The sequence below is a fragment of the Microplitis demolitor genome, chromosome 9 (assembly GCF_026212275.2).
Source record: "Microplitis demolitor isolate Queensland-Clemson2020A chromosome 9, iyMicDemo2.1a, whole genome shotgun sequence".
Lineage (NCBI taxonomy): Eukaryota > Metazoa > Arthropoda > Insecta > Hymenoptera > Braconidae > Microplitis > Microplitis demolitor.
In genome coordinates, this window is record NC_068553.1 from 2,267,568 (window position 1) to 2,293,797 (window position 26,230).

Genomic DNA, 26,230 nt, shown 5'->3' on the forward strand with positions numbered 1-26,230 from the left:
CAGTCAGCTTAAGAAGTTTCAGTATAATTACCATCGTGAACTGTAATAATGTACAATTTCGTAATAGAAGATAATAATTCTTTTGCACTTACATTAATGAGGTCGAATTTCTCCGCATCCAATCTGTAAAAAAAATAACCATACATTAATTAAAGCTCTGACTCGAACTTTGTTAATAATTATAATTAATTTACAAGACTCCATTTATAAATTCAAGTGTCAATACGTGCCGAAGTACCCGACCTATATTTTCATACTTTGAACAGAGCTTACGAGCTTATTTACAACTTTCCCTCGAAAGCTCTGTCTAGAAAATGTTCCAACCCTCCCACGGAATATAATTATTGCATAAAATATCTGAGCTTGCGGCTCTATTAGTTGAAAAAATCAGTTTATACTTCATTTCGCGCCTATTATGTAAAAATATATTTTCTTCGAAAAATACACAAGTGTTTTATCGATTAACACATTTTTTTACATTTTTAATGAAAAAAGAGTTGCAACTCCAGAATTTTATAGGCGTAAGATAAATTTTCAACGGTAGCAATTAGCGTAGGTTCGCGATAAAATCCGTAATATGTCGCCTAGAGCGACCACGTCGGGTCAGAGTACGTGGAATCTTTATGAGGTCATGAGAATCATATCCGGGTTTTAAATAGGCATACATATATGTATGAATACGTGGATTATTTTATCTCCATATATAATGTCTTTCATAAGTGGAATATTAACAGCTATATTTTTGTTTGATTAAAATAATAATTTGCTTTGAATTCTAAAACTAAATTCTAAACATAATATCCTGTTGGAGTTCTATTTTTTTGACAATTATCAAAAGCTTTTTCATTATGAGTAAGCTTTTAGATAAGTTTTCGGTAGAACTAGTGCAATTTCAATGAAAGCTTTCAGTATCGAGTTTACGTGTCATATTTATAGAGCTTGCAGGGTTACGATTAAAATCTCACCGGAAGCGTTAATGAATTTGGAGCAGTATCGAATTAAGCGGTTATATTTATTGTCGTTGAGAAATGAGAGCTTGCGACCGAAACGATTGCAAGCTCACCGGAAACTTAATTCCAAATTTAAGATACATAAAGTATTTAAAATTTGTCTACATGGTTAATAGCTATTATAAACATGGTTGGTATAAAAGCTCTAGAGCTTTTGAAAGTTGGACTAAAACTGGAATAGGGAAAATTTAGTGACAGCTTTTTTTATTAATATTGACATCTACTAGATAGAATCGTTTTTAAATAGACCTTCATTTGGTTTAAAGCTTAGAACAGAAGATGCAGAAGCTTTATCTATGAGCTTCAAAAGCTCATGTTTGTTGAGAGCTTTCAAGCTTCAACTTTTAAGATAATAAAACGGAAGTCGTCGGAATACACAAAGGTTATTTTGAAATTTGGCCGTTTAAAGTTCATAATAAAAGCTTTACAGCTTCTAAAAGCTGGACCAAAAAAGGAGGGAAAGTTTAGACGGCTTTTTTTGTTAATCTTGACATCTACTAGATGGAATTGTAGCTAAACAGAACTTTATTTCAAAGCTTAGATCAGGAGATTCAAAAGCTCTGCCTAAAAGCTTCGAAAGCTCGTTTTTGTTGTAAGCTTGCAAGTTTCAGATTTTACGTCAAGAAAGCGGAAGTTATTGGAATATTCTAGGGTCATTTTCAAAATTGACCTTTTAAAGCTTAGGGTAAAAGCTTATTGAAAGCTCTTAGGCTGGAGCTTGCATTTATCAGCATAATAAGCTCGGAAAATAGACTGTGACGTAGGGAAAAAGATTATTAAATATTGTTGCCTTTTAAAACTCGGTAAATTGAAAAAGTTTGGGGATAATTATTATTTTAAATAGAGTAATAATTAAGTAGCCGAGATGTTAATTAACGGAATTAATAATTAAGCTGTTTGTAATGGTATAAATAATAAATCTGAATAATAAATGAGGTTTAAATGGGAAAGTAAAATAAATTCAAGTAATAATGAAAACGCTGAATACGATTAAATGAGATTTAATTACGCGGAAGTAAGGATAAGGATGCAGTAAGACTCGGGTGGTTGTAAAAGTAGTGAAAGAAAGTATAAGTATTATATAAGTATTAAAAAGAGTGAGCGAGTGTTAAAGATTGAAGAGTTGGGGTGAGACGTATTCAACGAATTGCATGAATATTCCTTTTTTTACAGGTTTGTCGCCCACAATCACAATTTATGGTTGATGTCGGAGTAGTCGCGATGGTTACTTTTTTTACTTTTTTTTCTTGAAAATAAATTTACTCGAGCTTGCGATTGAGAGGGTTTTATGTTTGAGCAAGAAAAGTCGAATGAAATGAGAAAAGCCCGCTGGGGGTGCGAGTGGGAGTGAAAGCTTGAGAAGGTTTCATCTGAGGGCTTCCTTATCTGAGTGTGTGCTTGCACGGCAGGGAATAAAAAGTTGTAGTCTGGACTTTTAAAGGCGAATCAAGACGTTACGTTTTTGTAATCGGAGATCAGCTAGCGTAACGGGATTATGTTTGTGAGCTTGCAAGCCCTGGTGATAACACCATTTCAAATGTCATTTCTTTCAGATTCATTTTTTACTCTGGACAGCTCGGAATTTCTTTGAAGCAAGCTTTGCTTGCAAGCTCTATGTTTTCATCACACAGCAAGATCTCTCAGACAATATAGAGATCAATAGTCCAAGAGCTTGCGAGGTCTTGTCGGCCCTTTCCAAAAAAGCTCAACCTGGTGGATGTCAATTACAGCTTTTGGCCTATTATTGTATGAAGACTAGTTTGCCAAAATAAGTCGTGCAAGCTCAGCAAGCTTTGCAGTCCACATGAAGTTTCTCGAAAAGTTGTGACTAGACCCATGTTGAACTTGCAAGCTTCAATGGTTAATTCATGAAGCAAGTGAAAAAATCAAATAGAATGCTAAACTTTGGATGCTCACATTTATAAGAAGGTCGAAAGGTATTTTTATTAATAACAATTCGTGTTTAGTGAGAAAAACTATATAGACGTGGATATACATAGACCGTAAATATCAGAAAAAAAAGAAAATAGAGAAACAAACTAGCACGGAGGAAGCTTAGCCATGAGTTACGGCGATAGGTAGCGGGGGAAGAGACCTGGGACGGTTGCTAGTGGTTAATTATACGGTGGGATTAGCTTGGCCTGCACCACCGCAAGCCCACCTCTATAATTTTCTCTAGGGTTCAAATTCGAGCGTGAACCTCTACCTGAGTTTCACCGTGAGATATTGTATTCTGATTGCAAACAGGATACATACACACTACGACCGCGTATAGAGCTTTCAGTCAGTACTTCGACCATCCAGTTTACGGCCAATAGAACACTTTAGTGTTCTGAAACTTTATTCAATCACGATTCGATGATCTATGGAATCCCTCGTACATTGAGCTTTTGCACTGGTCGAGCTTGCAAGCCCTCAAGTGACAAACGATCGAGTATTATTTAAATTGTTACCAGGAGATTTTTTTGTCAAGCAAGCCAATAATCGTTTATCAAGTTTGTAAGCTTATTTACACCCGGGTGCTGAAAGCTCTGCATAGGAAATGTTCGCAAATGTTCACTGGACCCGACCCTACCTAGAAATATTCGAGCTTGCGGCATATCTTCCTGAGCTTGCGAGCATAGCTATATTTTCGCAAAATTATTTGTTTCTTACGGTAAGAAATGAAACATTTTACATTTGAATAACTCATTGAAATTCCTAAAAGTTGCCACGAGAAAGAAATAACGTTGAATTCCCAAGAAATAAGATATGGAACGCGCATGACTCGTAGTAATGTCACTCGTTACCTTCAGACGTCTTATCTCATTTTGTATTCCAACGAGTTTACCTCTTTTTCGCATGAATCTATATAATATATATCTTTAGATTAATATTACACATATTTTCTATACAATTTTCATCTGCCATTTATTTTCTCAGAATAAACTTTATGACGTTTCGCAAAAAAGCTAAATATAGACTAGAAGAAAAAAATGAATATTCAGGCCCTCTGGATTTTGTAAGCCGTATTTACATTTGATTTGCGAGCTTGCAAAAAAATTATTAAATAAGCATACTTTAATTATTATGGCGCTATTCGTTTCCTTAAAATTCCAGACCTAATGCATTTATGTTAGTAAGACTAGTTTATCGTGCACAGGTCAAAAATTGTTAGAATCAAATTTAAGGAGAAGCTTTTAGAGCTTGAGAACTAGCTCTCTGGCACGCTATCTTCAGTTTATACGTATCGTTATGTCATTTAGTTTATCCTGAAATAAATCAAATTTAATTTCAAATAAAAAAAGTTCCTTTGAAGTCGCAAGCTTAGAGAGATTAATCAATATTCTCTTTTTTAACATCAAATTCATTTAAAAGCAGTTTTCGGTCCTAGGATTTTTAATATGTCGACTTTACACACTTTTAACAGAAGCTTGCAAGCTCATTAATTTTTTTTCAAAGAATGTACAAATTAATGACGAGCGAATTTACAAGATTCACAAAGCTCCAAGTAGAGCTTGCAAGCTCCGAGCTTTCGTTTAAGCAGATGACTGGAATTTTGCGAATATTTCAGATAAGATCTAAAGGAAAGATCATTTGGAGCTGTAAGCTCAGCCATATTCATATATTATCCGGATAGTGTACGCTGCAATCTTATTCTTGAGGTTTCTGAGGTTCTATTAAACTCATTATATAATTGAGCTTGCAGTAACTAAATCCCGCAAGCTCAGACATATTTGTTCAGGTAACATTTCACTGGGTCTAATAATTGTAAAAATTTAATGAGCTTGCAAGCTCAGAATTAGATTTTCTTTGATCACGTACTTTTTGTTAATACAAAAGCATTAATTGGAATTTGCATTTCATTTGTAATTTCGCGAATAAACTATTCTATTTATAGTATATAGACTAGTCGCTTGCAATTAGTGGATGTTCTCTTGAAGCACGTGCTGCTGCACAGAAGACGGAGAGTCCTTAGTAAAGTTGGTTAAGACGCCGTGAGATTCAATTCGTGCAATATTGACGATGCGGTTAGACTCCGGGGAACTTGTCGAATACATATTAGCACTCAATTCAACTTGACAATATAATTTAAACGCCGGCTTTAAACATTGAATTATTAATTTACGTTTGCATTAACTGCATTATCGAATTTTTTTTTATAATTTAGAGAGCAATCTATAAAAGATGTACTGCTTCTGATGATTGTCTGACGAGTTGAAAATCTTTCCAGACATCTCAGTAATAAATCTTTTCTGATATAAAGACGAATTGTATTACATTCTTTGGTATAAACGAATAGTAGAAGTATATTGCAGTGTACGGTATGGAATTTTATCAAGAAAATATTAAAGCATGCCGAGATGATACATGAGACAATGAAAAATTTTATCTTAAATTTAATAAGACAACAAAATAGTTTTTATTTTTCTGCTCTTGATTTATCGATATTAATAAAGTGAGTTATTGTTTATACCCGTAATAAATAGAAACGATTCATCAAAATCGAAGTTCCTATGGCTGAGTCATCGAGTAAAAGCCCAATATCGTGACTAAATTACCCGCAAAAAAAATTTGCTGAAAGGTGGAATTTAAATTTTGAATTAGCCTGCAAGCTTACGCTCAAAGGTCGCAAGCTCAACTTGAAATCGTCTTATCTTAACTCTAGAAGCCTATCTGTGCAGTTAAATTATCGAGCTTGCGACAATTAACTTACGAGTAAGCGGTTTAAGCCTTCGAATTTTCATAAGTAACTTTTGCGAGTGACATAAAAATTTTACAATCTCAAGGTTTAGTTTTTATGGTGAGCTTGCGGGCTTATTTATACGATGGCAACAAAATCTCGCGCTAAAGCAGCTTTGTTTTAACATAAACATTTTGGGGAGCTATTAAAATGTTTGAGCTTGCGATATTTAAGCGATCAAGCTTTCCATTTTTCAAAAAAACGTCTGACTTAAAAATAATCTATTCCTGGTAAATCGATTACTGTTTCGATATTTCTGAGTGGTAGATCGATTGATGCCTGCTTCGATAAATCGATCTTGTAATTTCGAGAAATCGATCTTTAGTTTCATTTGAACAATGAATTAAAATTAAGTTTTAGGTTCAAAAAGTCAATTTTGAATGATAAATAAATTAAAATAGTTGAATAAATGTACCAGAGTTTTGTTATTAAAAGCGCTAGGTAATAAATAATATAAGTAGATAATAAAAGCATGAGTAAGTCAACGAAACAAGCTTAAACATAGCCACGAAATGGAAATGTATCGTGGTTCATTTCACCTAATTTACCCAGTTGTCTCTTTACCTATTTCCTCCTCTCTTAGTATATATTTATAAATATGTATATGTTTATACACAGCATAGAGTAGGGTATATTATAATATGATTTTCTCTGTCACGTATATGGCATTCTCTCTTTCTACGTACATTTACTTCATCGTCGGATCCACGAGCTCGTAATTCTAACGTTTGCAACAGCATCCACCGAGACTACATCCTACATGTAATTTATGTCTGTGTTCATTTTGTAGTTTGCTCTCTTGATTTTAACTCCCTTGCTTGCGGTGACGCTCGGAATTTTTAAATAATAAAATATGAATATATAAGTACATACTCCCATAATGCACACATATTTACATATTCATATATAATGTATATTAAAAGTATTTTATAATAAATATAAATTTGTGATATCGAGCTACAGACTTTTAAGGTTATTAATAGCTGCGATTATTTGCAGTATAATTTTTTTAGCAGAAAACATTCCATAAGCATTGAGCTTGCGGCGTTAAAATATGTAAAAATTCAAAAAGCTCACTACGAAATAAGCCGCGAGAAGACTAAGAGTAGATGAGAGATAAATTGCCTGTAAGTCAAATTATTGAACCATAGATTTTCAATCTGAGCTTGCAAGCTTTTTTAAGCTCAGGCCTCGCAAGCTCCTTATGGAATACATAGAGTCATATGTTAATAATATTATAAGCCCATAAAAGCATTGAGCTTGCGACAATTAACCGGACAATGAGCTGCTGAGCTTATGAAATGAGAAAATACATATTAAACATTATGTAAATGAATACTAAATAAGCTCCTATATATTTCCATGAAGTAAGTGGTAAACCGAGCAGCGTGTTCTATCTTGTATCTTACAAAGCGTATAATAATAAATATTACATGTACATGTATACATTTACGTAATAACTGTAGTATGTGCTAAAGGTATCAAGAGATGCTGACGAGGCTTTTACAAACTTGTTATGTCACGTTTCACGTCGGGATTAAAAAAAAAATACTGACATTTACACTCAGCTCGTCAATAAAATATTTTACGGTTTTAGCGCTTATTTGAAAAATAATAATAAAGGATATTTTTAACTTAGTTGTGATTAAATCAACATGAAAGAAACTTAAGTTTGTGTTGAAGAAAGAAATTAAAAGGATAAAAGTATAGATCAAATGGAACTGAGGATTGGAAGGTGAAAATATAGGATTATAGTGTCGAATCAAATTGTAAGGATTAAAGGATACAAACAACTTTGACCACGTTTTTTACCACTTTTTTTTTTTTATAAAACTTCTGTTTTAAGGATTTGCGGGAATTATGTAGGATATGCAAGTTAACGGGAGTATATAAAATTTTTGGAAACTCATGTGATAATTTACGATAATAATCGTGAAATGAAAAATCAAGGGAATTAATTCAAGTAACTTTGGAGAGTTAATATTTTTTCAGTTGAATAGCTTTTACGAGTTTAAAATTAATCATATAATTAGATATATCAAGTACTCCTATGTGGGGAGGAAATGTTGCTATAAAAAGCGCTTTATAACCTTGTGGAGTAACTCCTATCGCAGTCTGGATTTGAAGAATTCGATTAAAGTGATTATTCTGTCTAGTAACTTTTGTATTATACTTTTGAAGGTCAAATATTGATTATTTGAATAAATATACAGAATACTTTTTTGTAGGAAATTTAATTTCCTGTAAAAATGGTCCTTGACCTTATCAACGAATTTCCGTAACTTTTCTTGGAATTTAAAGTTTAAGAAAAATTTTAATAAGATTGTGCTATTTGTCAAACTATACATTGGTTTGATTCAAATAACTAATACAGTCTAAGGATGCATTTTACCTCAAAATATAATGAGTACTTTTTTGTAGGAAATTAAATTTCCTATAAAAATGGTCCTTGACCTTATCAACGAATTTCCGTAACTTTTCTTGGAATTTAAAGTTTAAGAAAAATTTTAATAAGATTGTGCTTTATGTCAAAAAAATTATATATTAATTTGATTCAAATAACTACTGCGGTCTAAGGAAGCATTTTACCTCAACATATAATGAGTACTTTTTTGTAGGAAATTAAATTTCCTATAAAAATGGTCCTTGACCTTATCAACGAATTTCCGTAACTTTTCTTGGAATTTAAAGTTTAAGAAAAATTTTAATAAGATTGTGCTTTATGTCAAAAGAATTATATATTAATTTGATTCAAATAACTACTGCGGTCTAAGGAAGCATTTTACCTCAACATATAATGAGTACTTTTTTGTAGGAAATTTAATTTCCTATAAAAATGGTCCTTGACCTTATCAACGAATTTCCGTAACTTTTCTTGGAATTTAAAGTTTAAGAAAAATTTTAATAAGATTGTGCTTTATGTCAAAAAAATTATATATTAATTTGATTCAAATAACTACTGCGGTCTAAGGAAGCATTTTACCTCAACATATAATGAGTACTTTTTTGTAGGAAATTAAATTTCCTATAAAAATGGTCCTTGACCTTATCAACGAATTTCCGTAACTTTTCTTGGAATTTAAAGTTTAAGAAAAATTTTAATAAGATTGTGCTTTATGTCAAAAGAATTATATATTAATTTGATTCAAATAACTACTGCGGTCTAAGGAAGCATTTTACCTCAACATATAATGAGTACTTTTTTGTAGGAAATTTAATTTCCTGTAAAAATGGTCCTTGACCTTATCAACGAATTTTTGTAACTTTTCTTGGAATTTAAAGTTTAAGAAAAATTTTAATAAGATTGTGCTTTTTGTCAAAAAAAATTATATATTAATTTGATTCAAATAACTACTGCGGTATAAGGATACATTTTACGTTAAAATATAATGAGTACTTTTTTGTAGCAAATTTAATTTTCTATAAAAATGGTCCTTGACCTTATCAACGAATTTCCGTAACTTTTCTTGGAATTTAAAGTTTAAGAAAAATTTTAATAAGATTGTGCTTTACGTCAAAAAAAATATATATTAATTTGATTCAAATAACTACTGCGGTCTAAGGAAGCATTTTACCTCAACATATAATGAGTACTTTTTTGTAGGAAATTAAATTTCCTATAAAAATGGTCCTTGACCTTATCAACGAATTTCCGTAACTTTTCTTGGAATTTAAAGTTTAAGAAAAATTTTAATAAGATTGTGCTTTATGTCAAAAAAATTATATATTAATTTGATTCAAATAACTACTGCGGTCTAAGGATACATTTTACGTTAAAATATAATGAGTACTTTTTTGTAGGAAATTTAATTTCTTATAAAAATGGTCCTTGACCTTATCAACGAATTTCCGTAACTTTTCTTGGAATTTAAAGTTTAAGAAAAATTTTAATAAGATTGTGCTTTATGTCAAAAAAATTATATATTAATTTGATTCAAATAACTACTGCGGTCTAAGGAAGCATTTTACCTCAACATATAATGAGTACTTTTTTGTAGGAAATTAAATTTCCTATAAAAATGGTCCTTGACCTTATCAACGAATTTCCGTAACTTTTCTTGGAATTTAAAGTTTAAGAAAAATTTTAATAAGATTGTGCTTTATGTCAAAAAAATTATATATTAATTTGATTCAAATAACTACTGCGGTCTAAGGAAGCATTTTACCTCAACATATAATGAGTACTTTTTTGTAGGAAATTTAATTTCCTGTAAAAATGGTCCTTGACCTTATCAACGAATTTTTGTAACTTTTCTTGGAATTTAAAGTTTAAGAAAAATTTTAATAAGATTGTGCTTTTTGTCAAAAAAAATTATATATTAATTTGATTCAAATAACTACTGCGGTCTAAGGATGCATTTTACGATAAAATACAATGAATACTTTTTTGTAGCAAATTTAATTTCCTATAAAAATGGTCCTTGACCTTATCAACGAATTTCCGTAACTTTTCTTGAAATCTTAAGTTTAATTCAAATTTTGATCAAATTATGCTATTTGTCAAAAAAACTATATCTATTATTTATTCTAGTGAGTTAAATGGTCTAAGGATGCACTTTAGGTTAAAATACAATGAATACTTTTTTGTAGCAAATTTAATTTCCTATAAAAATGGTCCTTGACCTTATCAACGAATTCCCGTAACTTTTCTTGGAACTTCAACTTGAAGTTTATTATATCAGACATGTATCCGCCGGACTGAGTAATTCCAATATTAAAGCAGCTTTCCTCCAATTAATTAGTTTTAAAATTAATTAATTAGCAGCTAAAACAAATTATTCAATAACTGAAGAGGAAACTTCATAACATACTATCCGTTTATAATTTCTATAATTATTTTGAGTATTATTGCACACAATTCTCATTAAAATAAATTTTTTTTTCCACCTACAAGCTTATAATTATTTTTTCATAATAACCTTCAATTTTACTCGCTTTTCGGCACTCAAGAATGCATAGAATTTTTGACGAGTATCTTGCACGAAAAATGAACTCACTAAAAATTACAATAAGAAATTCAAGTGGTTTTTTTTTTATTTCAATTTTTTTTTCCTCTACAAAAAAAAAAAACGTTTCGAAATAATCGCGGCATAGTTGATGATGACTGAGGTAGAGCGAGACAGAGTAAGCAAATGGTGAGTGAAAATTTGAAGGGTTAAAATTAAGTGAGGACAGTTAATTTATGAGGGCACAGGTGTTTACTCGTGTCCGGTGTTGGTAAACGTTCTCACTCACTAGGTGTACATGGACTGTTATACATACACTTAAAATGGTGAAAATCAATTTGTGCTGATGTAACATGACATAAGCGCGGGAGAGTGGGATCAGGGAGAGGCTGATGCAGGGCAAAGAGAGGAGCAGGGAAACGAGAGCGTGGCGTTGATGAAGTGAATGGCGAGATGAGGTGAAGAGTGTAGGCGAGAGGGCTGAAAGCATTGAGCCCAAAAGCTCCGGCCAAGGATGGCTCGAGCTAGTAACAATTGGTTGGACTCTAGCGTATACGCACATCTGGCAACGCGGAACAATGAGCTTGCATTTCAGCTATTTGTAATGTTTGCAGCTCGGTGTAATAAAGCGACCGGAAGAGAGAGAAAGAGTGGACGTTTAGTATGATATTAACGCACTGACATGTGTCCCAACCGATTTATTGTCTTGCCTCAAATCGTCCATTCTAATTTATAATTGAAACGTTAATGAACAGCATTTTGCACAGAATGCATAAATTTTCGATCAATCAATCAATGGTCAAGAATTACGATTAACAATATTTTTAATTAAATTTTTAAAAAATGGAAATTGTAGATTATTTGAAATTTAATATTTTTATATATATATTTATGAAGACTTTGATTTGATATTGTACTTTTGTTGTATTATTTTTCGGTTTTTCATTGTAAGTATAAAAAATTCCCAAGTTGATCGTCATAAATCTCACGTGTATAACCCACTATAAACTCACGGTATTGTTAACTTTATAGCCTTAGCTCTTTCGTCTTTATCTCGTTCTTTCTTGCCACTGTTGTCTTTTGTAGATATATAATAATAATAGTAATAATAATGATAATAATAAAAGTGAATTGTGGTAGTTGATGGTTTTTAGTATTAAATATAAACCGACGTATAAAAGTATAAGTGACCATGACAATGTATATATATATATATATATATATATATATATATATATATATATATAGATAACGGTATATATATTTATAACTACATAATATCGAATGAAAAATTTAACAATCCGTATATAAGTATTAACATTTTACTTACGTCGGTTTTGCAGAGGAAAATTAAGTATGTCAATAAAAAAGTGCTCAACTGACTGAATTTTGTTTTTTTTTTTAAAGTTATCGTGGAAAGTTTGCTTTTATTAGGTATTCAACGAGTTTATAAAGAAAACATTGGGGTTTATTGTCTTATCTTTGAAAAAAGTAACGAAATTGGTATTTAATAATTTGGAAAAAATGCGCTGAAATGTAGTCGATATATCGATTTGAATTTCAAAAATCGATATATCGATTCAGCAAAGCAATCTATTGATCTCAATAAGCATTCAACTTCGATATCAATATTAACGTCGATTTTTCAACTATGCTTCGTTGTATTTATTTGAAGAATCGATATAACTTACGATAGATTGATTGATGTTGATATCAATCGATGTGTCAACTACAATCGATATCAATTGATCTATCAATATTAGTCGATATATTGATGTCAATCGATATATCGACTTGCATCAATGTATCGATACTTATCGATGTATCGATATCAATCAATTTATCGATACTTATCGATTTATTAATACTTATCGATGTATCGATACTTATCGATGTATCGATACTTATCGATGTATCGATATCAATCAATGTATCGATACTTATCGATTTATTGATACTTATCGATGTATCGATACTTATCAATGAATCGATACTTATCGATGTATTGATATCAATCAATTCATCGATACTTATCGATTTATTGATACTTATCAATGAATCGATACTTATCGATGTATCGATATCAATCAATTTATCGATACTTATCGATTTATTGATACTTATCGATGTATCGATACTTATCAATGAATCGATACTTATCGATGTATCGATATCAATCAATGTATCGATACTTATCGATTTATTGATACTTATCGATGTATCGATACTTATCAATGAATCGATACTTATCGATGTATCGATATCAATCAATGTATCGATACTTATCGATTTATTGATACTTATCGATGTATCGATACTTATCAATGAATCGATACTTATCGATGTATCGATATCAATCAATGTATCGATACTTATCGATTTATTGATACTTATCGATGTATCGATACTTATCAATGAATCGATACTTATCGATGTATCGATATCAATCAATGTATCGATACTTATCGATTTATTGATACTTATCGATGTATCGATATCAATCAATGTATCGATACTTATCGATTTATTGATACTTATCGATGTATCGATACTTATCAATGAATCGATACTTATCGATGTATCGATATCAATCAATGTATCGATACTTATCGATTTATTGATACTTATCGATGTTTCGATACTTATCAATGAATCGATACTTATCGATGTATCGATATCAATCAATTCATCGATACTTATCGATTTATTGATACTTATCAATGAATCGATACTTATCAATGAATCGATACTTATCGATGTATCGATATCAATCAATTTATCGATACTTATCGATTTATTGATACTTATCGATGTATCGATACTTATCAATGAATCGATACTTATCAAAGTATCGATATCAATCAATGTATCGATACTTATCGATTTATTGATACTTATTGATGTATCGATACTTATCAATGAATCGATACTTATCGATGTATCTATATCAATCAATTTATCGATACTTATCGATTTATTGATACTTATCGATGTATCGATACTTATCAATGAATTGATACTTATCGATGTATCGATATCAATCAATTTATCGATACTTATCGATTTATTGATACTTATCAATGAATCGATACTTATCGATGTATCGATATCAATCAATTTATTGATACTTATCGATGTATCGATACTTATCAATGTATCGATACTTATAGATGTATCGATATCAATCAATTTATCGATACTTATCGATTTATTGATACTTATCGATGTATCGATATCAATCGATGTTTTGATACTTATCGATATGTCGATACTTATCGATTTATAGATACTTGTCGATGTATCGATATTTTGATACTAATCGATATATCGATATTGATTGGAATCAATTTTGATACATTAACTAAAAATATTTATAAACCAACCTCGAAATCGAGGAATCTATTAGAAAATAAAAAAAAATAAAATTTTATCTTCATTAAAACAAAATCCTTAAATGAAAATTATGTAGCTGTTAACGGTAAGTATAATAAATTTAATAATTTAAAATTTTTTTATTATATAAAATTTGTCAAAATGATATACTTGAGGACACTATATATTTCAATTTCTCACGACCTCTCACCTCTTGAGACGACTTTAGATTTTTTTTAGCATTTTTATTTTTAGTAGACTCTACAACTTCAAGTCATGTCTCTAGAGAGGTCAGGATCGTCGTAAGAAGTGAGTGTAAGAGTATAAAATAACCCGAGAAACGAAAATAAAAAATGATAAAATGAGAAAAAAAAGTATTGAGTTTAAAAGAAACAAAAAAAAAAAGCATGAAATTGAAACCGAGACGTGGTCTTTGGCTCTCGGATCGTTTTAAAATATGCGAGTGATCCATCACGGGATTTCACGGTTCCCATTTGATCTTTTTTCTTTTTCTAGTTCTCTCTTTACTCGCTGCTATCTTTTCACTCATGAGCTTTTACTTCGGACTCATCGTAATGTTACTACTCTCTTTCAGACTACTGCAACTATCTCTCGTTCTTATTCTTCCTCTTTCTCTTCAAGGCCCTCCTTCTGTGCCTCTTCTACATTTTCTTCTTCTTTAGTCGGACCTGCTCTCTTTCTATCTATATCTTTATCTCAATCTCCTCACCCAGGTTTCCGTACTCTAACTGATGGCTAGCCCAGAACCTTTGAGCGAACAACTTTAGCTGCCCTACAGGTCGTTTTCCTCGATGCAAATGATGCACTCTGCAGAATTAAAGTGTCTCTGTAATTCTACACCTGCATCTTGATACTTGCATTTTATTATTTGTTAAATTACTTTTCCGAGTCAAAAATATTTTAAAAACTTTTCTACCATCCATTTTACTTTATTTTCAACTAAAGAGTTTAATTATGTACATATTTTTATAATTTTACTTGCAAAAATATTTATATCGAGATATCAAAGCTTAAACTCGATATGTTGATTTTTCGAGAAATAAATTAAAATTTGATACCAATGAGAGTTATATTTTAATCGATAATCGATTAATCGAGTTTCGATGTATTGAAAATTATAATCGATTAATTGAAACTTGAAATCGTTTTAATGATCGATATATCGAAATAATAAATCGATATGTCGAAATAATTGATCGATATATCGAACTAATTGATCGATATACTAAAGTGCTGAATCGTTTTTTTCAAATGACAAATCAATAATCGATTTATCGAAAGAATGAATCGATGTTTAGAAGGATTAAATCGATGTATCGAATTATCAAATCGATTTATCGACATAATGCATAGATATATGAAATTGTTAAATCGACTTATCGAAATGTCGAATCGATTTATCGATATATCGGAATTTTAAATCTATAAATAAAATAAAATTTGAAAATCTTTCAATATAATTTACAATTTTTTTTAAATAAAATTTTTTTAATATTTTTCTATTTCATTTAGATGAATAGAAATTTTATTCTAAAGATGTAAAATTTAATATTGAGCTATAAAATGGAGGTTGAAAATAGATTATGATGCAGGCATTAAAGTGATGATACTTGAGTTAAGTAGTAGTAACACCTGTGTTATTTTATAAGAGCCCTCTAAACCAATTGGCTTCAAATCAAACACCTTTTTTACTACTTGTTCTATTTTATATAGATAAATATACTCAAGAACCAGTAGTGTATACTCGTTTAAAACTTTCGCACTATAATCTCCGTACATATATATAAATACAGAGTTTTTCCACTTTGTTTACTTTTTTTTTTTTTTTTCAAACTTTATAAAATGAAAAGAAAAAAAATACCTGATCGTTCATTCGATCACTTTTTATAAGAACTGCAGTCGTTATTGAGTGATCACTTCTACCATTGAAATCATTATAACTTTTGATATCAAAGACGAACATAAAAGGCTTTCAATATTCGAATGATTCCACAAGTAATGAATAAAAAGAAACGAACTTGAATAGAAAAGTTTATTGTTTATAATTATAAGGCTATAGTTTATTCAACAAAATTTTTAAAATCAATTATTGGTATTTTTAATCGAGTTGTCGAATTATCTACACTTCGAAACATAAATCAATACTTTGAATTCAAAAAGTAATAAATCAAACAACGACAACATTGACAAAAACATTAACAAAACCAACATAAATAAAAACAAAAATGAAGACATGGACAACAACAATAATAACAACAACAACAACAACAACAACAACAACAACAACAACAATGGCAAGATGTAAAAGCCAACAACATGAACAAAAACAACAACAACAACATGACTAAAAACAACATTAGCAACAACATGAACAGTAACAACAACAACAATATGACTAAAAACAACACCAGCAACAACAACAACATGACTAAAAAAAAATCAAAAACAACATGAACAATAACAACAACTACTACATGAATAATAACAATAACAACAACAACATGAACAACAACAAAATGGCTAAGAACAACATCAGCAACAACAACAACATGACTAAAAACAACATCAGCAACAACATGAACAGTAACAACAACAACAACATGACTAAAAACAACACCAGCAACAACAACAACATGACTAAAAAAAAATCAAAAACAACATGAACAATAACAACAACTACTACATGAATAATAACAATAACAACAACAACATGAACAACAACAAAATGGCTAAGAACAACATCAGCAACAACATGAACAGTAACAACAACAATATGGCTAAAAACAACACCAGCAACAACAACAACATGACTAAAAACAAAATCAGAAACAACATGAACAATAACAACAACTACTACATGAATAATAACAATAACAACAACAACATGAACAACAACAAAATGGCTAAGAACAACATCAGCAACAACAACAACATGACTAAGAACAACATCAGCAACAACATTAACAGTAACAACGACAACAATATGACTAAAAACAACACCAGCAACAACAACATGACTAAAAACAAAATCAAAAACAACATGAACAATAACAACAACTACTACATGAATAATAACAATAACAACAACAACATGAACAACAACAAAATGGCTAAGAACAACATCAGCAACAACAACAACATGACTAAAAACAACATCAGCAACAACATGAACAGTAACAATAACAACCAGATGAACAACAACAAAAATATGACCAAAAACAACAACAACAACATCAACATGACCAAAAACAATAGCAATACAGTATGGATATAAACAACGTCAGCTACAATATGAACAGCATGAACATAAACAACCACATAGATAACAATATCATCATGCACAACAAAAACAACATAAACGAAAACAACAACGATACCAACATAAACAAAAACAACATCAGCAACAAAATAGTCAACATGAACAACAACAATAACAATAATAAATATAACGATAGTAATGATAAAAAAAGTTTTCTACGAAAAAAGCCTGATAAAAAACATTGGTGGAGTAAATTGATTCGTGACCAGTAAATGAACACTTCTACTCCATTGTTGTTGTTAGACACACCCATGTATAAATATATATACATATATATTTTCATAGGATCTCACTTACAATCGACACGAGAGCATCGCGTTGTACTTCTGCCATTATCATAAATTTGTATAAAACCAAGTTAAAGCTTTTACACACTATATATATATATATATATATATATATATATATATATATATATATATATATGTATATTCATATACAAACGAATGACTTGTAGCACAACACAATGTTTTGTGATAGAATATTCGTTAGAATGAATAAGCTAGCTCCCGTAGTGTATAATAACATGTAGTGAGTTTGCATTTACTAGCAAAGAGAGTTTAAGTTTGTTTAAAGTTTAAGAGTTGCTGCTATCGTACAAAAATATATACATGTCGAATACCTAGAAAATAATTTGAAACGACTAAGCGTTGTAGTAAAAATAAGCGCTAAAAAGAGGGAAAACGACCCAACTGTAGAATAGATAGAGATAGATAAATTTTACGGTAAGTAAAGTATAAAAAAAAAAAATTATCGAAAAAAAATAGATGGTAAAGCGTGCATGCACGTAACCAATCGTACTTTGATATTCTCACCATTTCTCGTGTATACGTTTGCAGTATATACTATTCTCAATATATATATGTCTGGCATTCTGCCATCGTATTTTACTCTTACCACTTCGATAAACAACATCTTTAACATGAAAATAATAATAATAGTAATAAAAAAATCGATTGAAAAAATATTTGCAAAAAAAAGTTGTTACATGTTAAGAGAGTTTTTGTATTTTAATGTTTGCTAGTTTGTTTATTTATTGTTGTGATGAATTTTTATTATTATCGGAAAGCATTTTTTTATAAATAAATTTTGAAACGCGATACGGAAGTCAAGAGTTTAAATTTGTTGGTATAGAATTTCAGGTGGTTATCCATAAATTGTTAAGGAATTATCAGTTATTCGAGTTTCGATATCCTAAAAAATTGAGATCAATTTGTCGAATTTTTATTTTATATATCGAAGTTTTGAATTTATGGTTTGAATAATGATTAGAGCCACTGAAATTTAAAGTCAATGTAACGAATTGTGAATCAATACAGTAAATTATGAGTCGATTTCGCGAATAGTAAATCGATTTGAAGAACATTAGAGTCAATGCGTCAAATTATGAGTCAATTTACCGATAATTGAGTTTATTTATGAAAAAAAAGTAGAAGTATTGAAAATATGAGTCAATGCATTAATAATTTAAGTCAATGTACCGATTTTTGAGCATACTTATGAAAAAAAATAGAAGTATTGAAAATATGAGTTAATGCATCAGTTATTTTAGTCAATACATCAAACCATGCGTCAATGCAACGATTTATATGTTTACTTATGAAGAAAGAGTAGAAGTATTGAAAATGTGAGTCAATGCATCAATAATTCGTCAATACATCAAGTTATGAGTCAATGTACCGATTCACAAGTGTACTCATGAAAAAAAGAGTAGAGGTATTGAAAATATGAGTCAATGCATCAATGTTCAAGTCAGCATATCAATAATTCAAGTCAATGCACCAGATCATGAGTCATTTTATCGACTCACCAGCTGATTTTTCGAAAAAAGAATCATCACATAAAAAATCTACGTCAATTTATTGATAATTCGAGTCAATGTGCCTACTTATCTATCGATTTATCAACTTAAAAATCGATTTATTGAATTACGAATCAATGCATGATATATATAAGTAATTATTTAAAAAATTTTTAGGTCGCAGCTGCATAAACATTATTTTGTACCTTCTACAAGCATTAATTATCAAAATGACACGCAGAGGATCGTCATAGAAAATTTTCATATAATTCAAACTTTTTACTGCGAAAATTTGAAAGCTCTCCTGGCATTTCCTCATAACATTTTGTCTCAGTATTATTTGTATCATAACTCATATTTAAATGAAATAATTCATCCTGCTTAAATTCACATATTTACGGTTTTTCATATTCATTTTCCTTTTTTTTTCCACAAAAAAAAAATGTATACGTATATATTTTTTTCTGCTTATTCCAGCGCTTTAAAATGGTCCAACGAATTTACGAGAGATCGGATAAAACTTTATTCAACGAGTAAGACACGAAAAATAAATAAATAAAAAAAATGCATAAATAAAGTGAACAAAATACAGTGAAAAGACGAAAAAATAAAAAAAAAAAAAAAAAAAAAAAAGATGAAAGCTCAAGAACGTAACAGAGACGGGGAATAAAAGTGAAATCACGTAAAAATTCACGTTCTATCTACGACTAGGTACGAACTGCTATATGTATCTACATATGTATACATATGTACACAGCTACATAAAATACGTTATGTGCAGAAAAGCTCAAGCTTGAGAAATCGAATCTAGTACGATTCGTCTTATCTGAAATCGATTCTTTTTTTATTTTTCATTCAAATATTTTGTGATTATTTTAACTGAAAATTTTTTATCCCCCATTCTTCCATTTCTCAATAGTGTAATCATGAGAAAAGGGTGTTTTCAATATTTACTTATTCCACAAAATATTTTAATATTTCGCCCAATGATATTTTATTGAAAATTTTTTAATTCAAGGAATATTAATATTTTATAACGAAAAGTAAACGAAACTTATTTCGTTTTTATATTCTTTGGTAAACGGTCTAAAAATATATAGAGAACGATTTCATTGGATATTTGTCGAATGAATTTCCGATATTTGCATGAGATTGTTTGCTCTGTCTACTATATTGGTTCTTCCTATTGGTGGATGTAATAGAAGGATATCTAGATAAATAAACGGATAAAATTAAGACCAGTAGAAAAAATAGATATATAAAAATGTGATTTTTTGAAAAATGTTTTATATGGAGAAAGAATTTCAGTTAAATTTACGATGTTAACATGGCAATTTTTCATATTGACCATTCCAACGGAACTATACCTTTAAAATAATAATTTTTATGCTGTCGCATTGTAACTTTATTTATGAAATAACACTAGCTACCAATAACACAAAGTCCTGAGCTCTTTATTACAAATTACGATGGTCACATGATAGAATTTAATAATTCGATGTAATAGAAATTTTAAATAAAAGTATAAAGTAATAATCGGTATGACGGGTGTTGGATTCGAATACGGGACCCTCCGATCGCGAGTTGACCGACGCCTGGGTCCACCCAGGCACAGAAATGCTCACAAGTATATGGAGTGTCAGGATCCATATAAACGCATAAACAAACAGCCATAAGTCACGAGAACGCCTCTTACGGTGGACACATTTACTATTTTAAAATTACGATGTAACGTCGTTATTTTTATAATTTACGTCGTATTACAACAGAGGATGCGCTGTAATATTTATTTTATTAAAAAGTAAATAGAAATATTAAAAGTATCAATAAATATAGTTTTTACATTATTAATTTTTTTTGTTCTAGTTACGATGTCAACTTTGTAATTTTTTAAATAATTCAAAATCCAAAAAACCTCTGATGAAATTACGATGTTGAAAAGTAAAAAATTTAACCTTCATGGTAAAATGAAGCTGAAGCTAGCGGCCGTAATAAGTAGTGGCCAGCAATTTTTTGCGTGGCCGCTACTTATGACGGCCACTAGCTTCAGCTTTATCATGCTAAATTTTATAATTTACGGTAATTCAAGTATTGTCCGAGATTACGATGTTAACATTATAAATTTTATTGAAATTTTTTTCCGTGTATAAGAACCTTTTTTAGTAGCAGAGCAAAAGAACCTAAATTTTGAGCTATAAATCGAAACCTCAAGTTTTTCGGTTCATTTGGCCCGAACATGTTTTTTTTTATTCCCATTAAAAAATTCTTTTCTATACAAAAAAAAAAAAAAAAAATACTTTAAGTTGTAGCTCTTAATTCGAGCCCGAATATCAATCTAACTAATTTTGAAATTTTTCCATTTAAAAAGCATATATATATATAATGTATAACTATTGGATAGAGTGTATGAAATCACGTAAATTCAATCCTGCCCATACCAACCGATCTACTAAAGTTTTAATTAATGTGAGAGTATTTTTTATTATTACTTCGTTTTATTTTAATTATTATTTTTATTACTCTTTTGTCTAAATATGGAGTACGTAGATTTAATTAATCATGCATATTCCAACAAATTCAATTGATTACAACGTTTTTCCATTTTTAAAATTAAACAAAAAGAAAATGGTGAACTAAAATACCGCTGTATTAATATTTCTATAGTAATTTTATTGTAATTGGAAAAAAAAATAAATTCAAACAAAAAATATAATAATTGAAATAAAAAGGTAATTACAAATTTTCAATTAAAACTAAAAGCGTGTTTTGTTTTATACAACAATGAAACTCGATACAAGTTTTATTAATTAGCGGATAAATATTTGAGCTTTTGACATTGAGAGCTTTTTATAGATTTAAAGTTGCACATGCCTCACCTACGATATTCTGTTAAAATTAAAACAATTAAAATTCCACTTGAGCTTTCGAGCTTGCAGCATATTTCAAACTTTAGAGCTTTCGTATTTCAATAATAACTTCTCAGTGCAAAAGTCCCAGCGATGTAGAGATAAGTTGTCTGAGCTCGAAAGCTCATTGAGCTTACAGCAGATAGTCTACGCAAAAGCTCAAGCCATGAGAAGCATGCCATCTTTTCGAAAGCTCCACATCAAGCGAGAGCTTTTGAGGTATATTGTCTCGTAGCTCTTGCGAGGGAGCTTGCAAGCTCTAAAGTCGATACAAGTATTATTAATTAGCGGATAAGCTTGTATCCACGGTAAAATTTCGGTTGCGCGAGAATTAAATTTTTTTATCTAAACAACCCAACACGACGCAGAGCTTTAATAGATTCAGGTCACAAGCTCACGCGCGTGCAAGCGGCAGCCCACGCAAAGTCTAGTCATTGCAAGTACGCGAACTTTCTGAGACCTAGATCACAACATCAAACGAAAGCTCTTAGAGTAAACCTGCTTTCATCGACGACCCAGAGCTTACGCAAGAAAGCTCGCAAGCTCCGAGCTTGTCAACAATGAAAGCTCCTTGAAAAATTAAGCCATCTTTCCTTCTTTAAAAAACAAAAAATTTTTCTTACGAAAATGCGTAGAATGATGATTAGGCTTTTAGTACTAATTTGAGCTTTCTGGCTTGAAAGAATAATAAAAAAAATATCAAATGATTTTTATTTTGTGTAATAAAGCGAATGCTGAAAGACGGTAAAAATATCTGCAAATAAAAATACAAAGTTTGTTTCAAAAGTTTGAAAGCTCTTGGAAAAGAACAGTTGGATAATCGAAGTAAAGTAGAGCAAAAAATAACGGTATGAGAGACGAGGTGTGGCATAGTGTGCCATATAGTATTATAGCATTTCGAAGCAGTTGTAAGTGACCACAATAGTATAGTATAGTCGATAGACTGTACTAAAATCGACACGGACAGTTGCGTTTAACGGAAATGTCCCCGTGGTCGGTGACCACATACTCACGTTCACACAAGAGCTTTTTTACTCTATACCTCTATTCCCATTCGTATTATTTTTTATTGGTCACGCATATTGCTTTGTTTGACATAACGTTCAATAAAAACAATACATTACTGTTATTATAGTCATGTTAAAAGCTCGTAAAAAGCACGCGGATCAAAATGGACTAAAGCTCAGTTGACCATTAAATTATTCGGACACGCATATGAAAGGTTCGAAAACCGGCAATTTATATATTACTCTCACAACTTGCGAGTGAGCTTGCAAGCATAAAAGTTTGAATGCCGTTAAAAGCTCGGAAGTACCGCAAAATTGTATGGCTTTTCTAGCCAAGGAAACAATCACTTGTGACATTTGCTTCTCAAGCGAAAGCTTCCAAGCTGGAAAGCTCGTATTCAAACTCCAGTGGGGCTTTTATCTCCAGGCAGACGACAGTTGCCGAAATCTGTTTCTTTCGGAGATACATAAGCTCGTGGAAAGTTTGAGGATTGTAAGATCTGTAAAGTTAAGTTTTTTCAAGTGCCCGGACTGTATGCATAGATACTTTTGGTGAGCTTGCAAGCTCGAGTAGTTTGTGCAATGGTTCAATTTGTATCGAAATTTATTGGACCATTGGTGTAAATGATTGTGCGGATAAATGATTACATTTATTAGTTTGTTTATACAATTTATTTGCAAAAGTTATTTACAAAGACCGCGTTCAAATTTAAATGACCAATTAAAACGATTCCTTTTGACTTTAGTGTTCACTGGACCGGAATGTGTGTAAATTTATTCCTGTTTTACCTCTATCGGCGGTTAAATAAAAAGCTCTTTTGGTTGTACAAACAAGACATGATAGCTGACTATAGCTGAGCTTTTTTTTTACAAAAATCCAAGGGTTCTCTGTATTTTCCATCCTTCTGCCAGCAGAGCAAACAAAATTTCAATCATTTCTGAACTTGTTAGACCAAACTTCGGGCGAGCTTTCTAAGTTTGGAAAATATCACATCGTTTTATGAGAATTTATATACTGCCAGCTGATTTAATGAACAAATTTGTAAAATTAGTGAGCTTTTTGGTGGTGCTGTAAAGAAGAAAAATTTTTGGCAAAGGCAAGCAGAGACAATTCGTGGTAGTAGTACACGATGGTAGATAAAAAGCGAGCAAACCATCTGACATATCTGTTGTATGTTTTTATTAGTGTACTGGAGCTTTTTCAGTTGTGGTTTTGTTCTGTTTTTGTCAAAAGTTAGAACGAAAAAAGCTCAACAGCGCACAACAGGGGGCAAAGTGTAGACAGTTTTGCCACCCCCTGTATATTGTTACTTGCGCCTTTGACCGTTTTGTGGCAAAACGTTTGGCAAAGCTTGGAGCTTTTTATTGCGTGTTTCGTAACGGTTCACTTGAATCACAAATTCTCTCGTGTTTTTACTTAAAAATAAAAGCAAATACTGTTTTAGAGAATATTATTTTTGTTATAAAAAATAAACATGAATACAAAGCTTCCCTTCAAAAGCTTTGAATCGATACTTTAGAAATCCAAATAAATATTCGTCTCGATTTAAATAAATTCATCGACTGAAACAAATTTCAAAAAATGAAACGAATGTGTATTTTTTATTTAAACTACGAAATCAGTTCTAAGTGAGATTTTATCGGTCATGCTAACCAACGCTTTAGTCAGGGGGCACTATTGTCGCAGCTATACTATATATATACAATTAATCGGTCGCCTAGTGGCTGATTCCTGTGGTTTTAGTTAGTCACAAATATACATATGTGCATGTGTGCATACTACCGAGGAATGTACAATGTATTGGTCAACTTAGTCGAGTATTGGGAAGTTCGCTAGTGATAGTTGCAGTAATAGTAGCGGCAGTAGCAGTAGTAGTAGTCGTAGAAGTAGAAGCAATAGTGGTGTCGTTGGGCGATAGAGAAGCTAGTGGTGGTTTGCTCTCTAGAATAGTTTAATTACTCGTGCGATTGCCCGCGGGAGCTTGCGGACGTTGGCTTAGCTGATGTTAGGGAGTTGTTTGACGGGTTTGTCGGTGGGGTTTGTCCGGGAGGTTTTGTGAACGGGCGATGCTCGCTCGAGGGTTTGGAAAACCAGCCAAGGGGTAGAGACGCGGGAAACAGCACAGGATGGTAGTGGTTGATGGAGGGAAGGGTTTGAGGATAAGGGTGCGGGAGAGACGGGAGTAGTTAAAGGGGTTGTATGCACTAGCCGAGTATACAGAAGTAGGGGTAGTTGTTGTTGGGTTATGCAATAGAAGGCGGGACTCCTGACGCGACCTAACAACCCAACAGAAATGTTTTGCCGCCACGTTATCCGGTATCACCTTGTCGATGACTAAAGTAAATTTTGTATCTACTTTGTTTGTTATTATACCTTTAAGCTTGGCTACTTTTTTTAAATGAGGTAACAGCACCAATTAGTAGTTTATGGAAATTAAATACAAGCAATACGCTGAACAATTTGGAAAATTATAAATAGATGGTGTAATTTGATGGCTGTTATTTGTTCATTAATGATTAATTAATGCGAAGACTAATTAATTTGCAGAATAAAATTTTGTTAATCGAATGGACAATTTTTGGAAGATGTCATGTTCGATATAATGAAATTAAAATTTGATTTCCAAGAAAAGTTGTCGGAATTCGTTGATAAGGTCAAGGATCACTTCTATAGGAAATTAAATTTCCTACAAAAAAGGACTCATTGCTTTTTAACGTAAAATGAATCTTTAATCCGTAAAAGTTATTTAAATAATATCAATATAAAATTTTAGAAAATAAAGGAATCTCATACTGACTTTATTTAAAATTGAAATTCCAAGGAAAGTTGAAGAGATTCATTGGTAAGGTCAAGGACCACTTTTATAGGAAATCAAATTTTCTACAAAAAAGGATTCATTGCTTTTTAACATAAAATGAATCCTTAATTCATCAACGTTACTTTAATAATATCAATATACATTTTTAGAAAATAAAGGAATCTCATATTGACATTATTTAAAATTAAAATTCCAAGAAAAGTTGAAGAGATTCATTGATAAGGTCAAGGACCATTTTTATAAGAAACTGAGAAAAGAGCATATCAGCATAAGGCAAATGACATGAGTAGAGTTTTGAATTGAGGA

The 26,230-nt window shown here is 30.9% G+C and overlaps 1 protein-coding gene across 1 annotated transcript in view; it reads right to left on the reverse strand.

Annotated features, from left to right (window-relative positions):
• LOC103577100 (leishmanolysin-like peptidase) overlaps positions 1-26,230 on the reverse strand; it is a 120,123-nt gene that overhangs the window by 39,624 nt on the left and 54,269 nt on the right. The window contains exon 3 of the mRNA XM_008557602.3: positions 93-123. Coding sequence (XP_008555824.1) covers positions 93-123 — 31 coding nt within the window. The remainder of the gene's footprint in view (positions 1-92; positions 124-26,230) is intronic.